This window comes from Moschus berezovskii, chromosome 11 (genome assembly GCF_049115385.1).
Source record: "Moschus berezovskii isolate FMDL1 chromosome 11, NW_MosBer_1.0, whole genome shotgun sequence".
Taxonomy (NCBI): Eukaryota; Metazoa; Chordata; class Mammalia; order Artiodactyla; family Moschidae; genus Moschus; species Moschus berezovskii.
This window is the reverse complement of record NC_142470.1, coordinates 19420665-19441370: the sequence shown is the minus strand read 5'-3', so window position 1 is coordinate 19441370 and position 20706 is coordinate 19420665. Positions and strand designations below refer to the sequence as shown.

Sequence of the window (20706 nt, the reverse complement as noted above, 5' to 3'; positions counted from 1 at the left end):
CCCAAAGGCTGAACAGAATCCCAGAAAACAAAGAGGAGGGGTGGAGGTCAGGCACTGGGTACACCACACTACAGTGAAACAGTACATCACAGTACAGGACACAGGTCCAGTTTGCAAATCCAAAGAGTTTTATATGATTCAAAGAAAAGAGTTGCATCACACATATTCATTTAAATAATATGTCAAAGTCTGTTACATAAAACATAATTCTGAAACACTTAAAATTTTATCATCGAAACTACTTTAAAAGGCTCAAAGTCAAAAAAGAACAAGCAAAACTGCTTGGGCAGTAAAGTGCACTAGGGGCCGTGCCTCCTGCATGCTCCTCCGACGCCCTGGCGCACAGAGGGACCCCATGCTGAACACGCCCCGCGAGGCTCTGGTTCTCACGTTCCATTTTTCAGGCGAAGCTGTTTCCCAACTTACAATCTTTCCATTAACAACAGAGGGCCCCAAATGTTGTTTACAGAAGGTATTTCAAAGTCTCATCAGGAAATGGAAGTGTAAATCAAAAGCTTTTTTTTCTTTTTTTTTTTTAGCACATCTATTCTTTAGAAACAACACTGTTCAGAGAATGAACTTCATTCAGTGTGACAAGCAATCAAACACTCAGACGTATTATCCACCAGAACCTTAGTTGGATCAATATTATTTTGTGTTAATTATGAAAAATATCTGAATTTAATGCCATTTTACAGCATACACATAGAAATGTTTATGCTGCTCTAGGGCATGAGTGGGAGAAAGGACAGGGTGGTGGGGAAACACAAGCTATGTACACTGAATTCTGTTTCTCTTGTAACTGCAGTATGTCTCACGACCAGTAGGAATACTTAGCTATAGAAGTGATCAAAGACACAGAAGCCTCCTAAAAATAGCCAGCACTTATAGACCTGTACGTCAATCAGCGGTTGATACTAAAGGGTAACTTAATGGGTATCAAGTGACATACAATGAATGACCAGGTGAGGGCTATCAGACTAAAAAAGACGTGAACACAAAGCGTAATTGTATTTCTTCAGTATTTCACCTTACCATCATTTTAATAAAGGCAAATGCAAATAAATAAGCAGCAAAGGCAAAATCTGATTACACACAGCTTGACAAAAACCATTCCCAGGCACGAAGGGCAGAGCGACATTGCCATGTTCCTTACCCACATTCTCTTGCCTGGGTTCCCAAGGCTGCCCAGTGGAAGCAGTCCCAGTGGCAGCAGTCCCAGTGGCTTCCTGGACACCTGGGTGCAGTCTCTACAAAGCTGGGACCTGTGCTCACGGCTTCAGTGAGGCCCGTGGTCTCTTCTCTAGGCAGATTGCAAAATACCCTATTCCAAGTACTGTTCTGTTTGATCAAAACTACTCCCTTCCAACAAAGTGAATGAAAGGACAGCTTGGTAGGATTATTGCTGTTTCATGTCACTAACATTCCCCATCACTAATACTTAATAAACAAAGGAACTGGAACACGGCAGCTGGACCGCACACACAGCTACTTCACCTCACATAAGCTTTCCTTAGGTGGAAAGTTCCTCCAACCACTAAGGACATGTTTTTCTCTAAGAAGTGATTCTACCCACAAAACACTTGGGGAAAGCCACAGCAAAGGAAGTCAAAGGGACAGAGGAGCTGGATCTGAGCGATTATGTCATCTTTTCTTGGTGTCTGAGGTACAGACAGGAGACTGTGAATTGACCACAGACATGTAGATGCTACAGCAGCTCTCTGCTCACTGAATGTCTACCGATTATTTTAAGTTCACCTCTGGGGCACAATCTTCACAAGTCACACCACGGACACAGGTGACTAAGTTCTACTTAAAGAAAATTCTAATTCCTTGGGCTACATAAAGCCTTAAAAGGAACTGTTGTCTGGAATTTCCCTTAAGAGTATTAGGAAGAAGCTGCCTACAAAGGTTTTCCCCCGCCCCCATTTCTTTAAGAGGGCCCTATTCAACTAGTTCTGATTTTAAAAACTTGTAGATCTAAAAGGCCTGATTGCACAGTTGTAAATTTTTTTTTGCCTGAATAACGTGCCAACTTTACCAAAAGCAGGGTTATTATAAAAATGTTAAACATTGAAAAGAAGATTGCAAAATCATCTATATAGAAATCAGTGATCTGAGAACCAACAATATAAGTATCTTTTTTATAAAAAACAGTATAAAAATTAGTACCCTGTCTCAATCCTACAAAATAGGAAGGTTGTAAAAATCCAAATTTTGCAAAATTTATTGCCAAACTATGTGTCTGAACGCTGGTGATTTAGATTACCAAATTTTCTTCCATTTCCTTAAAAGAACTTCTGAAACTACAAAAGATACTGAACAGGGTCCCAACCAAAACAAGATAAGTTAACAGAACGCTCATCAGAACCAGCTCCCCCAGTCCTCAAGACAATTTTTGTTGTTTTTGGAGAGAAAACCATCACTTCCATGATTCCTGGGAAAAAAAAGGCTTTGGAAAATTCCTGTCCACCACCTCCTGGCAGCCCTTTCAGGCGGAGGCCGGCACACGCTCTGGCTCCGGCGGGCTCCCAGGGTCCTCCGCAGAGGCCACTCTGTTCAGCCTGCCGACTGCTGCCTGCCAGCCAGGGACCCTCTTGGTGGCCATGTGGCGCCGGGCGTGCTTCGTCAGGTGGTCGCTGCGCATGAAACGCCGGTCACACACTGGGCACACGAACTTCTTCTCCCCGGTGTGAGTTCTGCGGTGGCGAGAGAGTTCATCTGAACGAGCAAATTTCTTGTCGCAGCCGTCCCAGCTGCAGCTGAAAGGCTTCTCTCCTGAGGGGCGAGTAAACAGAGAGAGAAACATAAATGCCCAGCACCTTACTGGACACGTTAAATCATGTCGTTTTAAAATTCTGTGCATGAAAACCTAAGAGGCAAGTAATACCCCATTATTCCGGTAACAGGTTATTTGCAAGTCAAGAAATCGTTCAAGACGCGTTTCTTCCTGCCACACCTAACACGCAACATGTCAGGGCCCAGGATGTTGACTTAACCTAATTTTTATTTTTAATTTGAAAGCTATTTTTGAACTTTCTATTTTGAATTGGGGTGCAGTCGATTAACAGTGCTGTGAGTTTCAGGTGAACAGAGAAGGGACTCAGCCATTCATATATGTGTATCCATTCTCCCCCAAACTGCCCTCCCATCCAGTCTGCCACCTAACTCTGAGCAGAGTTCCCTGTGCTGTCCAGTAGGAACTTGGTGGTCATTCACTCTGAACAGAGCAGTGTGTACACGTCCATCCCAAACTCCCTAAGCATCCCGTCCCCCTGCCAATCTTAAGTTCGTATTCTAAGTCTGGAAGTCTCTGTTTCATAGCTAAGTTCATATGTATCATTTCTTTTCAGATTCCACATATAAGGGATGCTATACCATGTTTTCAAATTAAAATCTTTGACTGTGAACTTGGGGTAGGAGGAAGACTCTTAAAAAGAATTCCTAAAAAAATAAATAAAAGAATTCCTTTGCTCTCTGAAGCTGCAGATGTTTTAAAAAAAACCCTCCCAGGACCTTCACGACTTCTCAGAATCATTACATCCATCTTCATGTCTGTTATTACACTGACGATGAGGTTAATCACTAGACTGGTTAGAATTCTAATAGCTAACTTCTTGTCACAAGCTTCACGCATCTGTCATTCACTTCATTTTAGAGCCCCTGGCAGGTGTCCCGCCTGCACTGTGTCTCCCTGGAAGTATGGAGGTGAGCCAGGGATCACCTGTCTGCAAAGTCCTCCTGGGCCTTTCCAGCGAGCAGGAGTAGGCCCTGTCCTGCCTCCCAAAGCCCTCACCTTGACCAGGCTGTGACCATCATACACTGCTTGTGCAACTTTGTGAACGGATCTGTTAAATGTTGCTGCATGCTGTCATGACCTTTGAAGGTTTACAACTTGTCTAGTTCATCCATCTATGTACAGTTTAGCACCCGCCCCGGTCCCGCCCCAGCACTTTGTATGATAGGTGGTGGATAAATGGTTCTGAGTGAATGAGTGCTGAAGAGACATCAACTAAATATTTGGTATTTTAAAAGCAGATTTAACAGGAAAATTCAGCATCCCAGTGGGTTTTTATGAACCACTCTAAGAAAAAGGGCTCGCACTTCTTGGATTCCAAAGACCCCGTGTTGAAAGCATAATGTTACCTGTTTCCAGAAAATCACCACTGGTGGCAGCATACCAGGTGGCCAAATGTTGGAGAGAGACAACCCTTTGGTGTGGGATTTATAAAGTGTCCCATGTTTTCAACTTAGCAAAAATGTAGCCTTTGCCCACTCTACCTTATCCTAAGGAGAATACTTTCAGGTTGGTACAGTGCAAAACCATCTTATCTAACGTAAACTTACCCAAGGTTTCTATTTCTTACGAAAACTCCAATTCAGTGTGTACAAAGTAGCACTGGAATTTGATTCTTCAGAAGCTTTATGGTTCCTGACACTTAAGAACTTTGGGAAACCTGAAGACAGCTTGCTTGATCACCTTATTTCATGCCATCCTGTCAGTATTTCTACCAAGGGGAGCTGACTGAATGAACAGTAAGACGTCATCCCACTGCATCCCCAGATGTGGAATCTGTGTTTGGACATGATCTGAAGCTCACCTCAGTAGTCTCAGTGAGAAATAGAGCTTGCCAAGTCAAGGAGCCCCTTAGAGGTACCTGTTCACGCTAACCCTGCAGCACTGATAATCAATCATGACTATTAGAGTCAGGCTCCTGTGACAGACACTGAGTGTATGCTCAGTGAGATCAGCCAAGTACACAAGCAACTAAGACACAAAAGGAGAAAGTGGTGAAAACACAGCAGACCACTAGGGGCAAAGGAAAGATGAGAAAGTACTTCTAAGAACTGGCTCTAAAAGGGTTATCAGTAAGTAAAGACGGGTAGCCCACTCCAGTCCTCTTGCCTGAAAAATCCATGGACGGAGGAGCCTGGTAGGCTGCAGTCCATGGGGTCACTAAGAGTCGGACACGACTGAGCGACTTCACTTTCACTTTTCACTTTCACGCATTGGGGAAGGAAACGGCAACCCACTCCAGTGTTCTTGCCTGGAGAATCCCAGAGACGGGGGAGCCTGGTGGGCTGCCCTCTATGGGGTCTCATAGAGTCGGACACGACTGAAGCGACTTAGCAGCAGCAGCAGAGACGGGCAGAGGGTGAACAGGGGAATTGTGGGGCTGCAGAGAGAAGGTGAAGCCAGAGAGGCAAGTTCTTAACAGGTCAGGTTTGGGGCTCATCCCTGAAGCACACAGCTCCTCCACAGTGGGGAGGGTGGTAGAGCTCCTATAAGGCCTGCATTCCAGATGCAGCTTCATTCTGCAAGTGGGAGCTACCACGGTTAGAGTTTTAATGTGCTAATTACAAACTGCTGCTACTGCTGCTAAGTTGCTTCAGTCATGTCCAACTCTGTGCGACCCCATAAACGGCAGCCCACCAGGCTCCCCCGTCCCTGGGATTCTCCAGGCAAGAACACTGGAGTGGGTTGCCATTTCCTTCCCCAATGGATGAAAGTGAAAAGTGAAAGTGAAGTCACTCAGTCATGTCCGACTCTTCGAGACTCCATGGACTGTAGCCTATCAGGCTCCTCCGTCCACGGGATTTTCCAGGCAAGAGTACTGGAGTGGGCTGCTATTTCCTTCTCCACACCAGTGCCATGTAGCTATATAAATGCAAACTCCATGAAAACGTAAAACTAGATTCCTCAGACACACTGTTCACATTTCAAGTGCATATCACTGGTAGCTACCCTCCTAATGGACAGAGAATTATTTCTAACATTGCCGAAAATCCTTCTGGAAGGAATGGACAGGACTGTAGAGAGATCATTAGGTCATTAGTTAGCTTTCTTCTGTGACTTCTGAGTTAAAACTATGTATTTCCAAAAATAACCAAAATTCCTTTAAAGTTCAAATATTCTAGAATTTTTCACACTCTGGAGAACTCTTTCCCCACAGTAAGCCTAAGTTGCACTGACAGTGTGTTTACTCAGTGTGAATGGACATTTTCTAAAATGCAAAGAAAAGCCTCCACTGCAATATGAAGAGAAAGAGGGTGCGTGAGCCTCACCCTAAAAGCCTATCAATCACAGGTTCAGAGAACAACATTACAAATGGAAGGTTCTAGAAAAACCATGGACAGATGTACTAATGTTCACCACAAGACAATGAAGGCTTTTCAAAACCAAAGAAAAATGGTCACCTTCTCCAGTGGGTCCCAGCTTTGCTCTCACTAAGAGAAGGCTGGACGTACGTTTCCTAATCACAGGATCTGACCTCCCCATGCCCTACCTACCCTGCAGTACTCACCTGTATGAGTGCGAAGATGAGCCTTGAGGTGGGAACTTTTGAAGTAGGTTTTCCGGCAGCCTGGGAAGTGGCAAACATAGTTCCTCCTTCGGGAAAAGTCTACCTGAGGAGCACAGCTCTGACTGGATGCAATGAACATTGGGGCAGGGGCAAGGGGCAGGAATCTGGTGTTCCCGACAGGCATGCTGCCGGCTGAGCATGTAGCGGGCTGGGGGAGGGCCCCCTGGGGCAGAAGCAGCATCACGGTTCCCTGAGGCACAGACGGTCCCACGAACACAGGCAGGGGTGCGGGAGCCGTGTGGGGCAAGACAGGCTTGACAAGCCCCGCAGACACCTGGGGAGGGGGCTTCATAACAGCTGGTAACAGGCCACTAGGTCCAGTCACAGGGATCATTTGGCAGAGGACGGGGGCACTAGGAATGGGGACGGAAATCAGAGGGGTGGCTTTTCTTGCCAAGTCGTTTTCATAATTCTTTGGTGAGCAGGTCTGAATTGCAATGGGCCACCCTGCCTGCTGGCCTTTGTCGGTGGGGATCAGGCCACTGGACTTGTGCAAGCAAGGTTGACGGGACACTGAGTTCATGCTGAGTAAACTGTCTGTGAGGTGCATGTCCTGCAAAGTTTCAACGTGTCCCAGGAACTGTGCTTCTCCTTCTGTGCAAGCTGGAAGTTGGTTTTCTTGAGTCTGGGTGGTGGGACAGGAGTGGTGGGCAGGAGCGGGACTCCCGCCAGCGTGGCCAGTGATACCCGTCACCGTGGCCCTGCAGGGCGGGCTGGCAGCTGGCTCCAGCAGTTCTGGTTTCGGACCAGGCAGGCCCCCCTCCGTCGTCCTGTTCAGCACTCTGGCAGCCCCAGCAGAGGCTGGTGGGACCGCCACGACCCCGGGGGCTTTGGAAGCAGTTACTTGGGGAGGAACAACTGTCCCTGTCAATGGTTCCAGGAGGTCAGGGCTCTGAGGAGGAGTCATGCACTTTAAAAAAAAAAAAAGTTACCATGTGAAAAGGTTGTTCTGGTTAAATTTTAAGGAACTTACTTTGATCGTGTTGTCTTCCCAAGGCCTTTACAAAGAAGTATCTAGAAAAGACTGGTCGAGGTCTGCTCACAGCGGCACCCAGTGGATACAAAGGCTGCATCAGCCGCTCTATTTCCTAGCTTCCTCCCCTTTTCCTGCCCTCTCTCAAAGCCATCCATTTGCTCAGTTGTAAGAAAACCAGTGCCATGCTTGGCCTCGCACATCTACTGAAATGGACAATTTAAATATTAGGACTACAAATGAGAGATAAAAATCTATGTTCAAGATGAGTGCTTTACGTGGTAATTTTAGAGTCTCAAAAAACTTTTTAAAATTCTAGTGGAAATCATCACACTTATCCATCAATCACACATGTACCCTGTACCTACTGAATGCAAAGTAAAACCTAACAGAATGATCTCTAAAAGGCCACGTTCCAACCAGGGGTTCTGTCTAAACCAAGCCTCTCTTTGTGTAACAGCCCCCCTGCCCCAACAATTCCCACTTATTTTCAGCCTCCTAGTGGAAAATTCCAATGCCAAGTAACTCTGACAGCATGAGGCAGGGCACCTCAACCCAGGTGGGTGGGGGCGTGTGGGGTGTGGGGGGTGTGTGTGTGTGTGTGTAGAAAGGCTTGATGGAGAAGTGGTATCTGGGTAGAGGTGGAAGAGAAAGAAGGAACCAGCATAAACTAACACCTGTGTGTCTGTCACGTGGACACACATGGAAAGGACAAGAAAGTGGACACAGGGGTGACCAGGCATTGGGGGCTAGGCCAGAGAAACTGTGTGGGGAGTGGGGAGCCCAAAGCAGACCAGCACTTCACCCTAGGGTCAGACCTGTCTGGATAGCCAGGCCCACTACCTGAACAATCCTCTCTACTACCCACAAGTCCCTTCTCATCCCTCCAAGTTGGTTTTCCACACTCCTTTCAATACAAGCCTCCAGCCCAGGACAATCAGATTATAATCTTCAGTTTTGTTGGCAACTGACAGCTCTCAACATCTCCAAGTTGACAAGCAAGTTTTCGCTGGGAACTTCATAGCTGTAGCAAGTTAAGAAAACCAAAACCAGTGCCTGACTGCACCCATCTCACCCAAGAGAAACTGGCTGCCACAGAGGCCAGGATTTCAATTCAGCTAACAAAGGCCACCTGGCACCAGAGCACAGGCCTTCCCCAGTTGCAGCAGTTGATCCTGATCTTGGACTGGGGTATCTGGGGGAACCAAAGCCCTGCCCTGCAGCTTCCCAGGGAAATCACTACACTTCGCTTTCTCCCATCAATCTGCAGTTTTCAGTCACTGGACACTTTCACCCCGTGGCTACAAACTATGATCAACAGAAAGCTATTTTCAAGAGAAAAAGGAAGTTTTCACCCTCTGGACCCACACAGGGGGAGGACATGAACTTGCTAGCCAGCATCAGGCAAATCTACCTAGGATCTCTTCAGCACATTTAATGAATGTACTTCAGTCATTGGGCAAATTGCTCCTCTCCTTCCCTCTTACCAGAGTTGACAAAGAATGGAAGTCCTTTGGTAGCTCGGGTGGGGCCGTATCCACATGCACTGACGTGGTGACATCCCCAGAGTCAGAGACGGGTGTGAGGGGTCTGATCTTCAACAGGTCGGCTTTCTGGGATCTCTGACCCCAGGAGCTCATGCAAACAAGAGCCTCCACAGCTTCCATGTCATTCTGCTCCAAGATGCTGCACGTGGACCTCTCGCTGTCGTGCCGCTTTCTCTCCAGGATTGACTCACATATGTCCATGATGTCAACCTAAAGGCAGAACAGGATGGCTCCTCAGTCCCTGGAAACACAGTGAGGGGTACCCCGAGAGACAGCATGGGGACGCACACGGGAGCCCGCCAAGCGCCACAGGCAGCACGTGAATGTACTCTGGCTTTCAGGAAGGATGCCCACAGAGCAGCCAAGGACCACCGAGCTCCGAGATAGCATTCTGCTGACGGGAGGAGGAGGAATGAACTCAGCTGGCTAGTGGCTTCACAGAAAACCCTGAGGCTTAACAAAGTTTATTAAACTCCTGTTTTCTGTCGGTAAAATGAATAAGACTTATTTCTAGAGGTGTGAGTCTGTCTAGGACCTAACTGTCCCCGGAGGAGAAGAAAAGACACCCCCGGCTCAGGTTGGCTGAGATGAGAGCACAGCCCTTCTGAGCCGGCAAAGCCACTGGAGTATCCCCGCAGACGCATCTGTGACAACCCTGGAGGATCAACACCAGGCAGGGCATCCATTGCTCAGCAGAGCTCTGGGCAGGAGAGCCCGTGCTGTTCGGCCTGGGTCCCCACAGCCGGGGACACCGAGTCACTTCTGAGGCCACCATGCCAGTGAGGGGACGGAAGAAAATGTAAGATCGGCCACCAGTCAGAGGTCTTTCCAGCGCAGCACTGTCTTTTTAAGCAAGAGAAGGGCGGGAAGCAACTGGAACGGATCTGTTCCCAAAGACACTTTACATCTAGTCAGTTCAGTCTCTCAGTCGTGTCTGACTCTTTGAGAACCCATGGACTGCAGCCAGGCTTCCCTGTCCATCACCAACTCCCGGAGCTTGCTCAAACTCATGTCCATCACATTGGTGATGTCTTCCATCTCATCCTCTGTCGTCCCCTTCTCCTCCTGCCTTCAATCTTCCCCAGCATCAGGGTCTTTTCCAATGAGTCAGTTCTTTACATCAGATGGCCAGAATATTGGAGTTTCTAGTGAGTCTGCCTCAATACCCCACCTGTCCTGCCCAGGTTGCCCCCCACCCGACTCCCAGAACCCAGGTAACGCCGGTAACAAAGGCCGCTCTGACCCTGCTTCTGCCCGCTGCTCCGGGCCTTCTAGGAAAGAGCTGCGAACTCACAGACGTGGGGCCTGCCGCCCGCTTGGCGAGGGGGAACAGGGCGGTGCGGGGCCCCAGGACCTCTCTCTCGGCTCCTCAGCGGCCCGCGCGGATCGACGACTAGACCCCAGATGCAGCCAGTGAACTCCAAGCGACCCTTAAGCCGGGACAGGAGGCACCCCGGGGTAGAGGTGAGGCGCCCCGCCCCCGCGTGCTGCCTTCCCGCCAGCACTTGCCCCGCCCCTGCGTTCCCACAGCCCTCGCCCCGCCTCCACCTTCCCGCCAGCTGTTGCCCCGCCCCCTCGGCCTTCTCACCGCCCGCGGACCGCCTTCCCAGTCCCCGCCCCTCCGCCGGCGCCCCGCCCCCCGCGGCCCTCGCCCCGCCCCCTCAGCCTTTTCACCGCCCGCGGGCCGCGTTCCCACAGTCCCCGCCCCCCGCAGCCCTCGCCCCGCCCCTCGGGATTTTCCCGCCCCTCCGCCGGCGCCCCGCCCCCGCAGGCCTCGCCTCGCGTTCCCGCCGGCCGCGCCCCACTCTACGGCCCCCTCCTCACAGGGCCTGGTGACGTCATGGCTGGAAATAGCCCGGCACCTGGGGGCTGGCAGGGCGGGGCCGCTGCGGCAGCGCGGGACAAAGCTGCGCGTGGAGCTGCGCGAGGCACACGCCCCCTTCCCGCCCCTCCCGCCGCGGCCTCGCACGGCCGCCGCCCCTCCCCGCGGCCGAACGCGCCGGGGTTCCTAGCGGTGCGCGCGCGGCGGCGGCAGCGAGGCCCCGGGCCCTCCTCAACTCGCCGCGGCCACACAAGGCATCGCGTCGCCACCTCGCCCCTCACGCCGATGGGCGGCTACTCACCACGCGCGGCGCGTCGCCCGGGCCCACGGAGCCCGGCGTGTGCATGGTGCCGGCGGCCCGGAGGCAACAAAGCGCCTGCGAGGCAGGAGCCCGGGCGCTCAGCAGCTGCCGCACGTGCGCGGCGGGCGGCGGCGGCGACCACCCGGAGTACCGGCGGCCGGCGCGCGCCTCCGCCCGCCCGCGCGGCTGTGCCCTGGCGCGGCCCTCGCGGCGCGGGCGGGGCGGGGCCGGGACCGGGGCTAGAGCGGCGCGGGGGCGGAGCGCGGAGGCGAACCAAAACACGCCCCGCCCCGGAGGGGGCGGGGCCGCGAGGGAGACAGCCAATCCGCGCCCGGCCCGTTCACCGCCGGCCAATCGGTGCCGCGCCGGGCCGCGTGATCAGAGCCTGGCCGCGGCGTGATCAGGCAGGGCGGGACGCGGCACGTGTTTTGGTCGCGGCGACGGGGCGGGGCCTGAGGCCCTGGAAAGTAGGGGAAAGGTCCCGGCGGCGGCGGCGGCGGCGGTGCGATGCGATGTGACTGCCACGGCTGCGGCGGCTGGCCGAGCGGCCAGGCGCCGGGAACCGACCGCGCAGCTGGGGCCGGGGGAGTCGCTGGGGAGAAGGAGCTGGCTGGGGAGAAGAACTGCGCTTAAAGCCTGTGGGGGGCGGGCCACTGCCGTAGCCTGCCAGAGCGCTGGTCCCCACCCAGTGAATCCGCACAGTGGAGGCGGCTCACCTAGAGGCCTCTACCCAGATTTTGCTTTTTTGAGCCCCAGGTTACGTTTCCTGCATCTGCTCTTTGCAGCAGATGTCCAGAGCCCAAGCTTCTAGACCTGTGTCTGCTGGACGCGCTTCCTGTCCCCAGGCAGCTCCGGGCTGCAGCTTCCACTTAGTTCAGGGGGAGTGGGGAATTGAGGGCAAGACGGATACCCACCCAAAAGTCACCTGGTGAAACCCATTCTCCCCAGACCAGGTGTGAGCGTCACTCCCCTCTGGGACGTCTTCAAGCCTGAATGAGAGGGATACCAAGGACACCCAGAACCCACCCACCCCCGCCCCCTTCGCCTCCCCCACCTCCCACCAGCATTTCGGTTTCCTGTGTCTCTCTGGGTGTGGTTTATCCATTCAGCAGCTCAAAGTTTCTAAAGAGCAGGCTGAGTTTATTTGTACCTCCCTCCCCGCAGTCTGCAGCGAGGCATGAGACCACCTTTCATCCACTCACGTGACCCATGCTTGCTGAGCTCGGATATGGGTTGGCACAGTTCATGGTCCAGAGACCACGGTCAGGAAACCTTGGCCCTAAGAACTGAGAGAAGGTGAAAGGAAAGGAAACCTGCCCTGTGGGGACTGGATCCTAGCAAGAGAATCCCTGAGCATAAGGAACAGGCCACCAGAGCACCAGGCCCTCCCCCTTGTAGGGATAAGTAAGCAGATGGGGTCCAGGGCTCTGGCCAGCTTGTTCCTCGATAGGCCTGCTCTGTTGGGCGGTGGGATGATAAGCTGGCCTCCGGCTTCTGTCCATTTCATCTTCTTCAGATCATTCCCAGTACTTTTCACAGCCTGTAACCTTTCTGTTTCTTTAGTTATTTGTTAACTCTCTCTCGACCAGAAGGAACCCTTCTCCCAAGTAGTTAGGGACCTTGTCTGATTCACTGTGAACCTCCGGTGCCTGGTGCACTGCAAACACACAGTAACCACTGGTTGAATGAAGGTCAACACCATCCCCCTCCCCACCCTTGCACCTTGGACATCCTGCAGACACCTCTGATTCAATGTCCTTGAAACCGAGTTTCCGTTCTACCCCAGTCTGGATTTCTTACCTCTAGAAGGAAACCCACCAGGTACCTCATCCAGAAATCTGAGAGTCATCTTTGACCCTTCCCTTGCCTACACTTGTTTCCTTCTGCCAGTTACTTTGTGTTCTTTTTCCTAAATATTCCTAAAACTCTTAACTTCTTTCCATTGCCTACTCCTGCTATGGTTCAGGCCACCATTTTTTTCTCACATGAATTATTCCAGTGGGTCTCTCTACCCCTAGCTTCATCGCCTGCAGTCTGCCTCTCATCTCACTGCTACAATGATCTTCCAGAAGTAGAGATGTTATGGAACCCTCAGTTTGGAATCCAAAGAGCTATGGGACTGAGGCTTACTCCTTAGGTGGGACTCCATGAGTCTGCATAACTAGGCCCTTGCCAGAGCTTCCTTCACCATTCAAACCAGTTCCCCAAATCCTTTTCCCTCCTGACCCATAGCCCCAGTACAGAGCCCCGTGTCCCCCACACCACATGAAATCACTCTCTTCTTCTTTGTAAGTGGCATTCCCTCTGTGTAGAATACCCCTTCCCTTCCCCGCTTTTACTCTCTAAGACTGGAGTGTGACTCCTCAGTGAAGCCCCTCTTGACCCCTGAATGGCAAGTCAATTCAGCCAGGTGCGAAGTGCAGGATTTTGGAGTCAGACCTGGATGCAAATGCCAGCTCTGCCAGTGTGGCCAGGCCACGTGGCCAGCTGTGTTGCTGTAGAAGAGGAGGCAGCGGCAGAAAAATCTAGAGTAGCAGCTCCTCTCCAGAAATCCCTCCAGAAATCTAGAGTAGCAGCTCCTCTCCCCAGCAGCTTAGTTTCTGCTCCCTGGACAGCAGGCTGGCTCAGGGCTCTGCAGGCATAAGGCATTGTCCTTCCTATATGTGTCCGTGTGACAGATGGACAGGTCTTATGTTCGTCCGTTCTCCCTTATCCACCACCTCTACCGAGATACTGCTTTTCCATGAAGCCTTTGTATACATAACCGCACACATGCACACACACACACACCCCAAGCTGAGGTTGCTGCCAGACCCCACATTCTGGTCCTTCTTATAGTCAGTGGGATATTAACATGCTTATAAACTGAAGACAGGCACAAGTCATTCACTCTGAGCCATCACCAAAGCCCTCATCGGCACCAGGCCCCACAACGTCTAGGGCAGAGCACAGTCCAGCAGGCAGACTGGGCCTCCTGTATAGAGCAGAGCATGTTGCCGCCAGCTGGACTCCCACCACTTCTCTTGGGTCCTCCCAGAGTCTGTGTATATACAGAAATACTTTTACACAGAGGATAATGATCTAAGCACCTGCTGAATCTTGCTTGCTGATTTCACGATGTGTCTTGGAGGCTGTTTTATGTCTGTACACAAAGATCACCCTTGTGCTTTATCATTGTTAAATAACTATTCTGTTATACGGCCATGTTGTACTTAATTTAACCACTCCTGCTTAAATCATCAGGGAGTTTAGGCTATTTCCAGTTTTCTGGGACATCATCCATGCATTGTCTGTCCACATGCAAGAATAGCTTCCTAGAATTGGAATTGCTGAACATGCCCTTGGATTTCTTTTTTAAAATAATAATTACTTGGCTGCACTGGATCTTAGTTGCAGCACACAGGATCTTTAGTTGAGGCATGCAAACTCTTAGCTGCAGCTTGTGGGATCTAGTTCCCTGACCAAGGATTGGACCCGGGCCCCCTGCATTGGGAGCATGCACCCAGCCAGTGGACCATCAGGAAAGTCCCTTGCCTTTCTTTTCCTTTTCCCTTTTCTTCCCCTTTTGATAAATTTTGTCAAAGTATAGCTTAGATATGAGAAAGTGCAAAAACTTAGATGTACAAGGCAAACACATGTGTGTCACGGCACGAAGATCAAGAAACAGAGTGTTAGTAGAATTGTAGATGCCCCCTCCCTGAGTCCACCGAGGATAATGCCTGTCATGATTTCTAACACCATCGGTGCCTTTGCATGTATTGAAACTTGTATCAAGTGAATCATAACAGTTTGTTCTTTTGGAGGTCTGGCATGGAGTTGTGTGTAGTTCAGATCATTTATTCTTCTTGCTGTAAAATACAGCATGATCTTTCCACCTGTTCTTCTGTCCATGGGCATCAGGATTGTTTCCTGTCTGGGGTTGTTATGAGTAAAACGGCTTTGAAAATTCTGATACTTCAGTTCAGTTGCTCAGTCGTGTCCGACTCTTTGCAACCCCATGAACCGCAGCATGCCAGGCCTCCCTGTCCATCACCAACTCCCGGAGTTCACTCAAACTCATGTCCATAGAGTTGGTGATGCCATCAGCCATCTCATTCTCTGTTGTCCCCTTCTCCTCCTGCCTTCAAACTTTCCCAACATCAGGGTCTTTTCAAATGAGTCAGCTCTTCACATCAGGTGGCCAAAATACTGGAGTTTTAGCTTCAGCATCAGTCCTTCCAATGAACACCCAGGATCTGCTTTAGGATGGACTGGTTGGATCTCCTTGCAGTCCAAGGGACCTTCAAGAGTCTTCTCCAACACCACATTTCAAAAGCATCAATTCTTCTCCGCTCAGCTTTCTTTATAGTCCAACTTTCACATCCATACCAGAGAAGGCAATGGCAAGCCACTCCAGTACTCTTGCCTAGAAAATCCCATGGATGGAGGAGCCTGGTAGGCTGCAGTCTGTGGGGTCGCTAAGAGTCGGACACGACTAAGCAACTTCACTTTCACTTTTCACTTTCACACATTGAAGAAGGAAATGGCAACCCACTCAAGTGTTCTTGCCTGGAGAATCCCAGGGACGGGGGAGCCTGGTGGGCTTCCGTCTATGGGGTCACACAGAGTCGAACACGACTGAAGTGACTTAGCAGCAGCACATCCATACATGACTACTGGAAAAACCATAGCCTTGACTAGACGGACCTTTGTTGGCAAAGTAATGTCTCTCCTTTTTCATATGCTGTCTTGGTTGGTCATAACTTTCCTTCCAAGGAGCATGTGTCTTTTAATTTCATGGCTGCAATCACCATCTGCAGTGATTTTGGAGCCCCCAAAAATAAAGTCAGCCACTGTTTCCCCATCTATTTGCCATGAAGTGATGGGACCGGATGCCGTGACCTTAATTTTCTGAATATTGAGCTTTAAGCCAACTTTTTCACTCTTCTTTTTCACTTTCGACAAGAGAGTTTTTAGTTCTTCTTCACTTTCTGCCATAAGGGTGGTGTTATCTGCATATCTGAGGTTATTGATATTTCTCCTGGCAGTCTTGATTCCAGCTTGTGCTTCTTCCAGCCCAGCGTTCCTCATGATGTACTCTGCATATAAGTTAAATAAGAAGGGTGACAATATACAGCCTTGACGTGCTCCTTTTCTTATTTGGAACCAGTCTGTTGTTCCGTGTCCAGTTCTAACTATTGCTTCCTGATCTACATACAGATTTCTCAAGAGGCAGGTCAGGTGGTCTGGTATTCCCATCTCTTTCAGAATTTTCCACAGTTTATTGTGATCCACACAGTCAAAGGCTTTGGCATAGTCAATAAAGCAGAAACAGATGTTTTTCTGGAACTCTTGCTTTTTTGATGACCCAGCAGATGTTGGCAATTTGATATCTGGTTCCTCTGCCTTTTCTAAAACCAGCTTGAACAGCTGGAAGTTCACGGTTCACGTATTGCTGAAGCCTGGCTTGGAGAATTTTGAGCATTACTAGCGTGGGTAGGTGCACTTTTAATTGAGGGAAATTGTCAAATTGCACTAGCAAACGTGCTTTTGTGTCCATTGACCCTGTCAAAAATAAGCTGCGAAGACATTCCCCTATGTCTTCACTAATAATGGGGCTTCTCGGATATTCTGACTTCTACCAAGCTAGGTTGAAAGAATGAGAACTCATAACAGTTGATTGCATTTCTTTGGTGGAGTTTTCTTGAGGGGTTTTCATGTATTTAAAAGCCGTCATGGGCTTCCCTGGTGGCACAGTGGATAAGAAAGCGCCAGCCAGTGCAGGGGTTCCATCCCTGGTCCGGAAAGATCCCACATGCCGCAAAGCAACAGCCCATGGGTCCCAACTGCTGAGCCCCATGCTCAAGGGCCCAGTAGCCACAACTGATGAGCCTCTGAGCCGCAAGTGCTGAAGCCTGAGCACCTTTGAGTGTGTACTCCACAACAAGAGAAACCACCACAACGAGAAGCCTGCACACTGCAGTGAGGAGTAGCCCTCGCTAGCCACACCTAGAGACAAGCCCACGCGCAGCAAAGAAGACTCAGCACAACCAAAAATTAATGCATTTTTTTAAAAGACTCTAAAACAAGATATTAAAAAAGCCAGCTTGATTTCTGTTTGTGTGAACTTTGAAGGAATTTTAAATGGCAGTGCGGGGACTTGAGTATGTTTGTATGCTGAAGCGAAGGGCTCATTGGAGGAAAACGAGTGACGCTGTGGAGAGGGAAAGGAGGGAGGCTGGGGAGTCAGGGGAGGATGGGGGAGCACATAACAGGAAAGCAGGCCCCGGGCGGGAGGAAGGACCCGCTTCATCAGAGGTCGGGGGAGGAGAAACCAGGTGGCCAGGGAGCATCCCAGGTATAGAGAAGACATGGCCAGGGTGTCCACGTGTGATCTACCTTCTTGGTGACGTGGGAGCCATCTGGTGGGAAGGGGGCCCTGGTAAGATGAGAAAGGTTTGGAGCCAACTCAGGGAAATGTGTAAGGGACTTGGCCAGTGAGAATGATGACGATTACCTCGTGCCCTGAGGATCCAGGCAGGGTGCTGGAGTGATCCTGGACAGAGAATGAGGTTGTGTCCTAGCTCCTGCTGGATCACCTGGACAGGTTTCTTTGTCATCTTCGAGGCTCAGTTTTCTGACCTGCCAAATAGAGTTGGATTAGCTCTTTGATTCTAATCAGCTGTGAATTGTGATCAAGTTAGTTTTCATTGTTTGGTAATGAATGAGGAAAGTAAGTGCAAGGAATGCAGTTTTTTCATATAGTCAAGTACAGTTTAAGGACTATCATTTATTCAGACTGTCATTCATTCATTCATTATTAAACCTGTTTTTTTTTCTTGTGAGATGTCACGTCTTTTAGGAAGAGCTGGTGATAGCAGATGGTACATCGTACTCTAACTTGTGAGAACAAAACACTGGCAACCCTAAGGCAGCTCCCTCAAAGTTGTTCTGAAATTTTATGGTCAATGAAACGCCCACATCTGGGAATTTCTGGATTAGATGCTTCCGAAGGTCCATTCCACCTTGGATAACCATGGTTCTACAAGGGTTGGTCCTCTTTTCATGTTGAAATGGAAGGAGCTGATTTGAAGGCCTAGTCAGAAACAGATGGTTGGCACTTCACCCTGCCCTGGGCCTGGCAGCCACAGAGAGTCAAGGACCCACAGCAGAGGGGGTGGGGAGCATGGACTCTTTCTTTCTCCTAACCCTCAACATCCCCTCCTTGGGTTGCAGACTGGCTGGCCCAGGCTCCGCCAGCCCTTGAGTATTTCAGTCTTTGGCCTGAGTCCAACTGCAGAGCCAAGAGGAACAAAGCAAGTCTGGAGGCTGCTCTCCCTGCCCGCAGTGCGGCAGGGTGGGTGAGAGGGCCAGGGAGAGCGGACTTGGGAGGGGAGAGCTAGGCCGCCTGTGAGGCCTGAGTCCAGCCCATCCTTCCTGCTTTTCTTCCTGGGCTGAGCCCACTGGCTGGAAGCCACAGAAGGACCAGAACATGCTATAAACTGACCAGTCGCTTTACCCGCAAGCTGGTTGACTAAATGACCTCATCGGTGATTGACTAGTGGATGATTCATGAATCACTGACCCACCAATCTCCCACCTGTTGAATGACTGGCCCACCAACCTGACAACAGGCATCTAACACCTTTGGTTTCTTCATCTATAAACTGGGGCAGACACTGAGGACTAGAGACGTGAAGCAGCTGTGACTGGCACAGGTGGAGCCAGGCTCCGTGTCTCAGACCCATGGCCCCTGCTTCTTTCTCCCAACCATCTCCTCCTGGAAACAGGCCCTAAGACCACGTATGAGTCCAATGAGTAGACTTGGGAGGGGGCCTCCATGGCTCCCACCAGACAAAGGGGACAGTCAGCTCCTTCTGTGTGTGCTCGTACACGCACACACACACTCCTTCATGCTGTGCTCTGTCTTCTCTCTGTGTGTCCCCAGGAGGCCAGGATACACCTCTCTGTGTATTGCATCTTCAAACCTAAGAGGGAGAACTGAGCTCTGTGTATATCTGGCCCCTGGTCCTGGGTTAAAGTGGCCACGTAGTCTACAACCTGCACCATTTGCCAAAGGAGAGCTCCAGGGTGGGATTGTGGGCACACTGGGCCCTGGGAGGGTTTCCTTAGGGGACGGTGGTGGGGTCTTGAGAGAGTGGGCAGGGCAGCCTGCAGAGCCGTGGGGATGGAGGGTTCTGCTATGTGCCTGGTGCAGGGGGACCGTCGGGGGGACCAGACTCACTCCTGCCCTTTGGTCCCACCATTTGGCAGGAAAGACTGAACAAGGGCCATGTGGAGAGCGGGTGAGGAGGCGGGCAGAGGGGACCTCACAAGCTCTGCCTGCGAGCTGGCGGGAGGGCTGTTTCCACAAGACAGGTCATCGGAGCTGGTTGTTAAGGGACAAGGGGGAGGTAGCTGTCCAGGGAATGGAGGTGGCGTCTCAGTGTTGACAAACCTAGCCCACCTGTGCATACGCAGCGGGTGCTGAAGGTGGAAATAAGCTTGGCAGAAGGCCTGAGACCTGGGGAGAGCAGCCAGTTCAGCGGATCTCACATGTGAGCAGCACCGAATGCCCTGGGGGCTGTGTCGAAACAGAGTGATGGGTCCACCCCATGTGTCTGATACAGCAGGTCTCCAATGGCGTCGGAGAACCAGCATTTCTGATAAGTTGCCGGATGTCGTTGCTGCCACTGGTCCAGGGCCCAGCTGCGAGAAGCAGTCCTCTTGTCCACCCTCCTCATTTTGCAGGAAGAGAAACAGACCCAGAGAATGGAAACCACTCGTCCAGATCACTCTCAAATGACCAGAACCCACACCTCTGGGCTCAGTGCCCTCCCCGACATTACGAGGTCCCCTGGATAGATGCTGCAGGGCCACTGCCCTGAGAACAGCTAGCCCCAGAAAAAATCCCTCAGAAGTCAGTGCAGCATTAGGCAACAGCACAATGAACCTGCTGGCCTGGGCAGGCAGTCTTCCAAGTGTCCCGTGGCTGCCCAGCCTGTCTGCCTGGCCAGTGGCCTGTACCTGGGTGTGCTGCCAGCCTGGCTTCCCCAGTGGTCCAGGGCGATGCTGGCACCGGCCCAGGCAGGCAGCAGGGGCAGCACGACAGCAGCTTGACACATTGGTAGAGTGGCCAGTCGAGAAGTGTCTCGCAGGGGGCTTGTGTGGGCCCTGCAAGGGTCCTCCCCAGATGCCTGCTCCTCACTCCTGCCCTCCAGGAGTGCCAGACCCAGCCTCAGTTCCATTATATCACCCCAGTGGTAGCAAGCTGGCATGACTCAACATAGGAATGGATTTTAACCCTCGAAGGAGGTGTCAGCTTCCAGCTCAGAGCTGAGCACAGCAGCACCTGGGGGTGTTGCCCCCATCCCTCAGGTGGGCTGGCTCTGCTGCCGGCCGCTTCCTGGGGAACCAGGGGACCCCTGGGGGGCAGCTCCTGGTCCCCATGGCTTCCTCTCTTCCCTGAAGCCCCTCGTCTCCCCCATGAAGCCCCCGGCCCAGGTGCAGTCAGTGCCCCTTCCTGCTCAGTGTCCCGCGTGGCATCTCTTTGGTGACCGTTGCTGTGTTTACCACTTCCCGTCTGTCTCTTTCCTGAACCCAGAGCTCCGACCTCACAGCAGGCCCATGTGGACAGGGCCAATACAGGAGTAAACTGCTTATCCAGGATGAGGTAGAAAATGCCTTGTGCTCTGGTTTGCCTGGAGCCCCTACCCCGA

The 20706-nt window shown here is 51.3% G+C and overlaps 1 protein-coding gene across 1 annotated transcript; it reads right to left on the bottom strand.

The window, feature by feature from the left end:
• Positions 1 to 547: 547 nt before the first annotated feature.
• On the bottom strand, positions 548 to 11225 carry KLF11 (KLF transcription factor 11). Its single transcript, XM_055400382.2, has 4 exons — positions 11009 to 11225; positions 8826 to 9095; positions 6306 to 7275; positions 548 to 2778 (listed from the first exon to the last, which is right to left on the bottom strand). The coding sequence occupies exons 1-4, from the start codon at positions 11051 to 11053 to the stop codon at positions 2492 to 2494; spliced, it is 1572 nt and encodes a 523-aa protein (XP_055256357.2). The 5' UTR covers positions 11054 to 11225; the 3' UTR covers positions 548 to 2491.
• Between the last annotated feature and the right edge of the window lie 9481 nt (positions 11226 to 20706).

Bases quoted from the DNA above. Each gene is read 5' to 3' on its own strand.
- KLF11 (XM_055400382.2), bottom strand. From the start codon at position 11,053: ATGCACACGCCGGGCTCCGTGGGCCCGGGCGACGCGCCGCGCGTG. The intron at 7,276-8,825 runs GTAAGAGGGAAG...TTTTTTTTAAAG, and splicing joins TCCATTCTTTGTCAACTCTG to TGCATGACTCCTCCTCAGAG. The intron at 2,779-6,305 runs GTGAGTACTGCA...CTCGCCCCTCAG, and splicing joins TCATCTTCGCACTCATACAG to GAGAGAAGCCTTTCAGCTGC.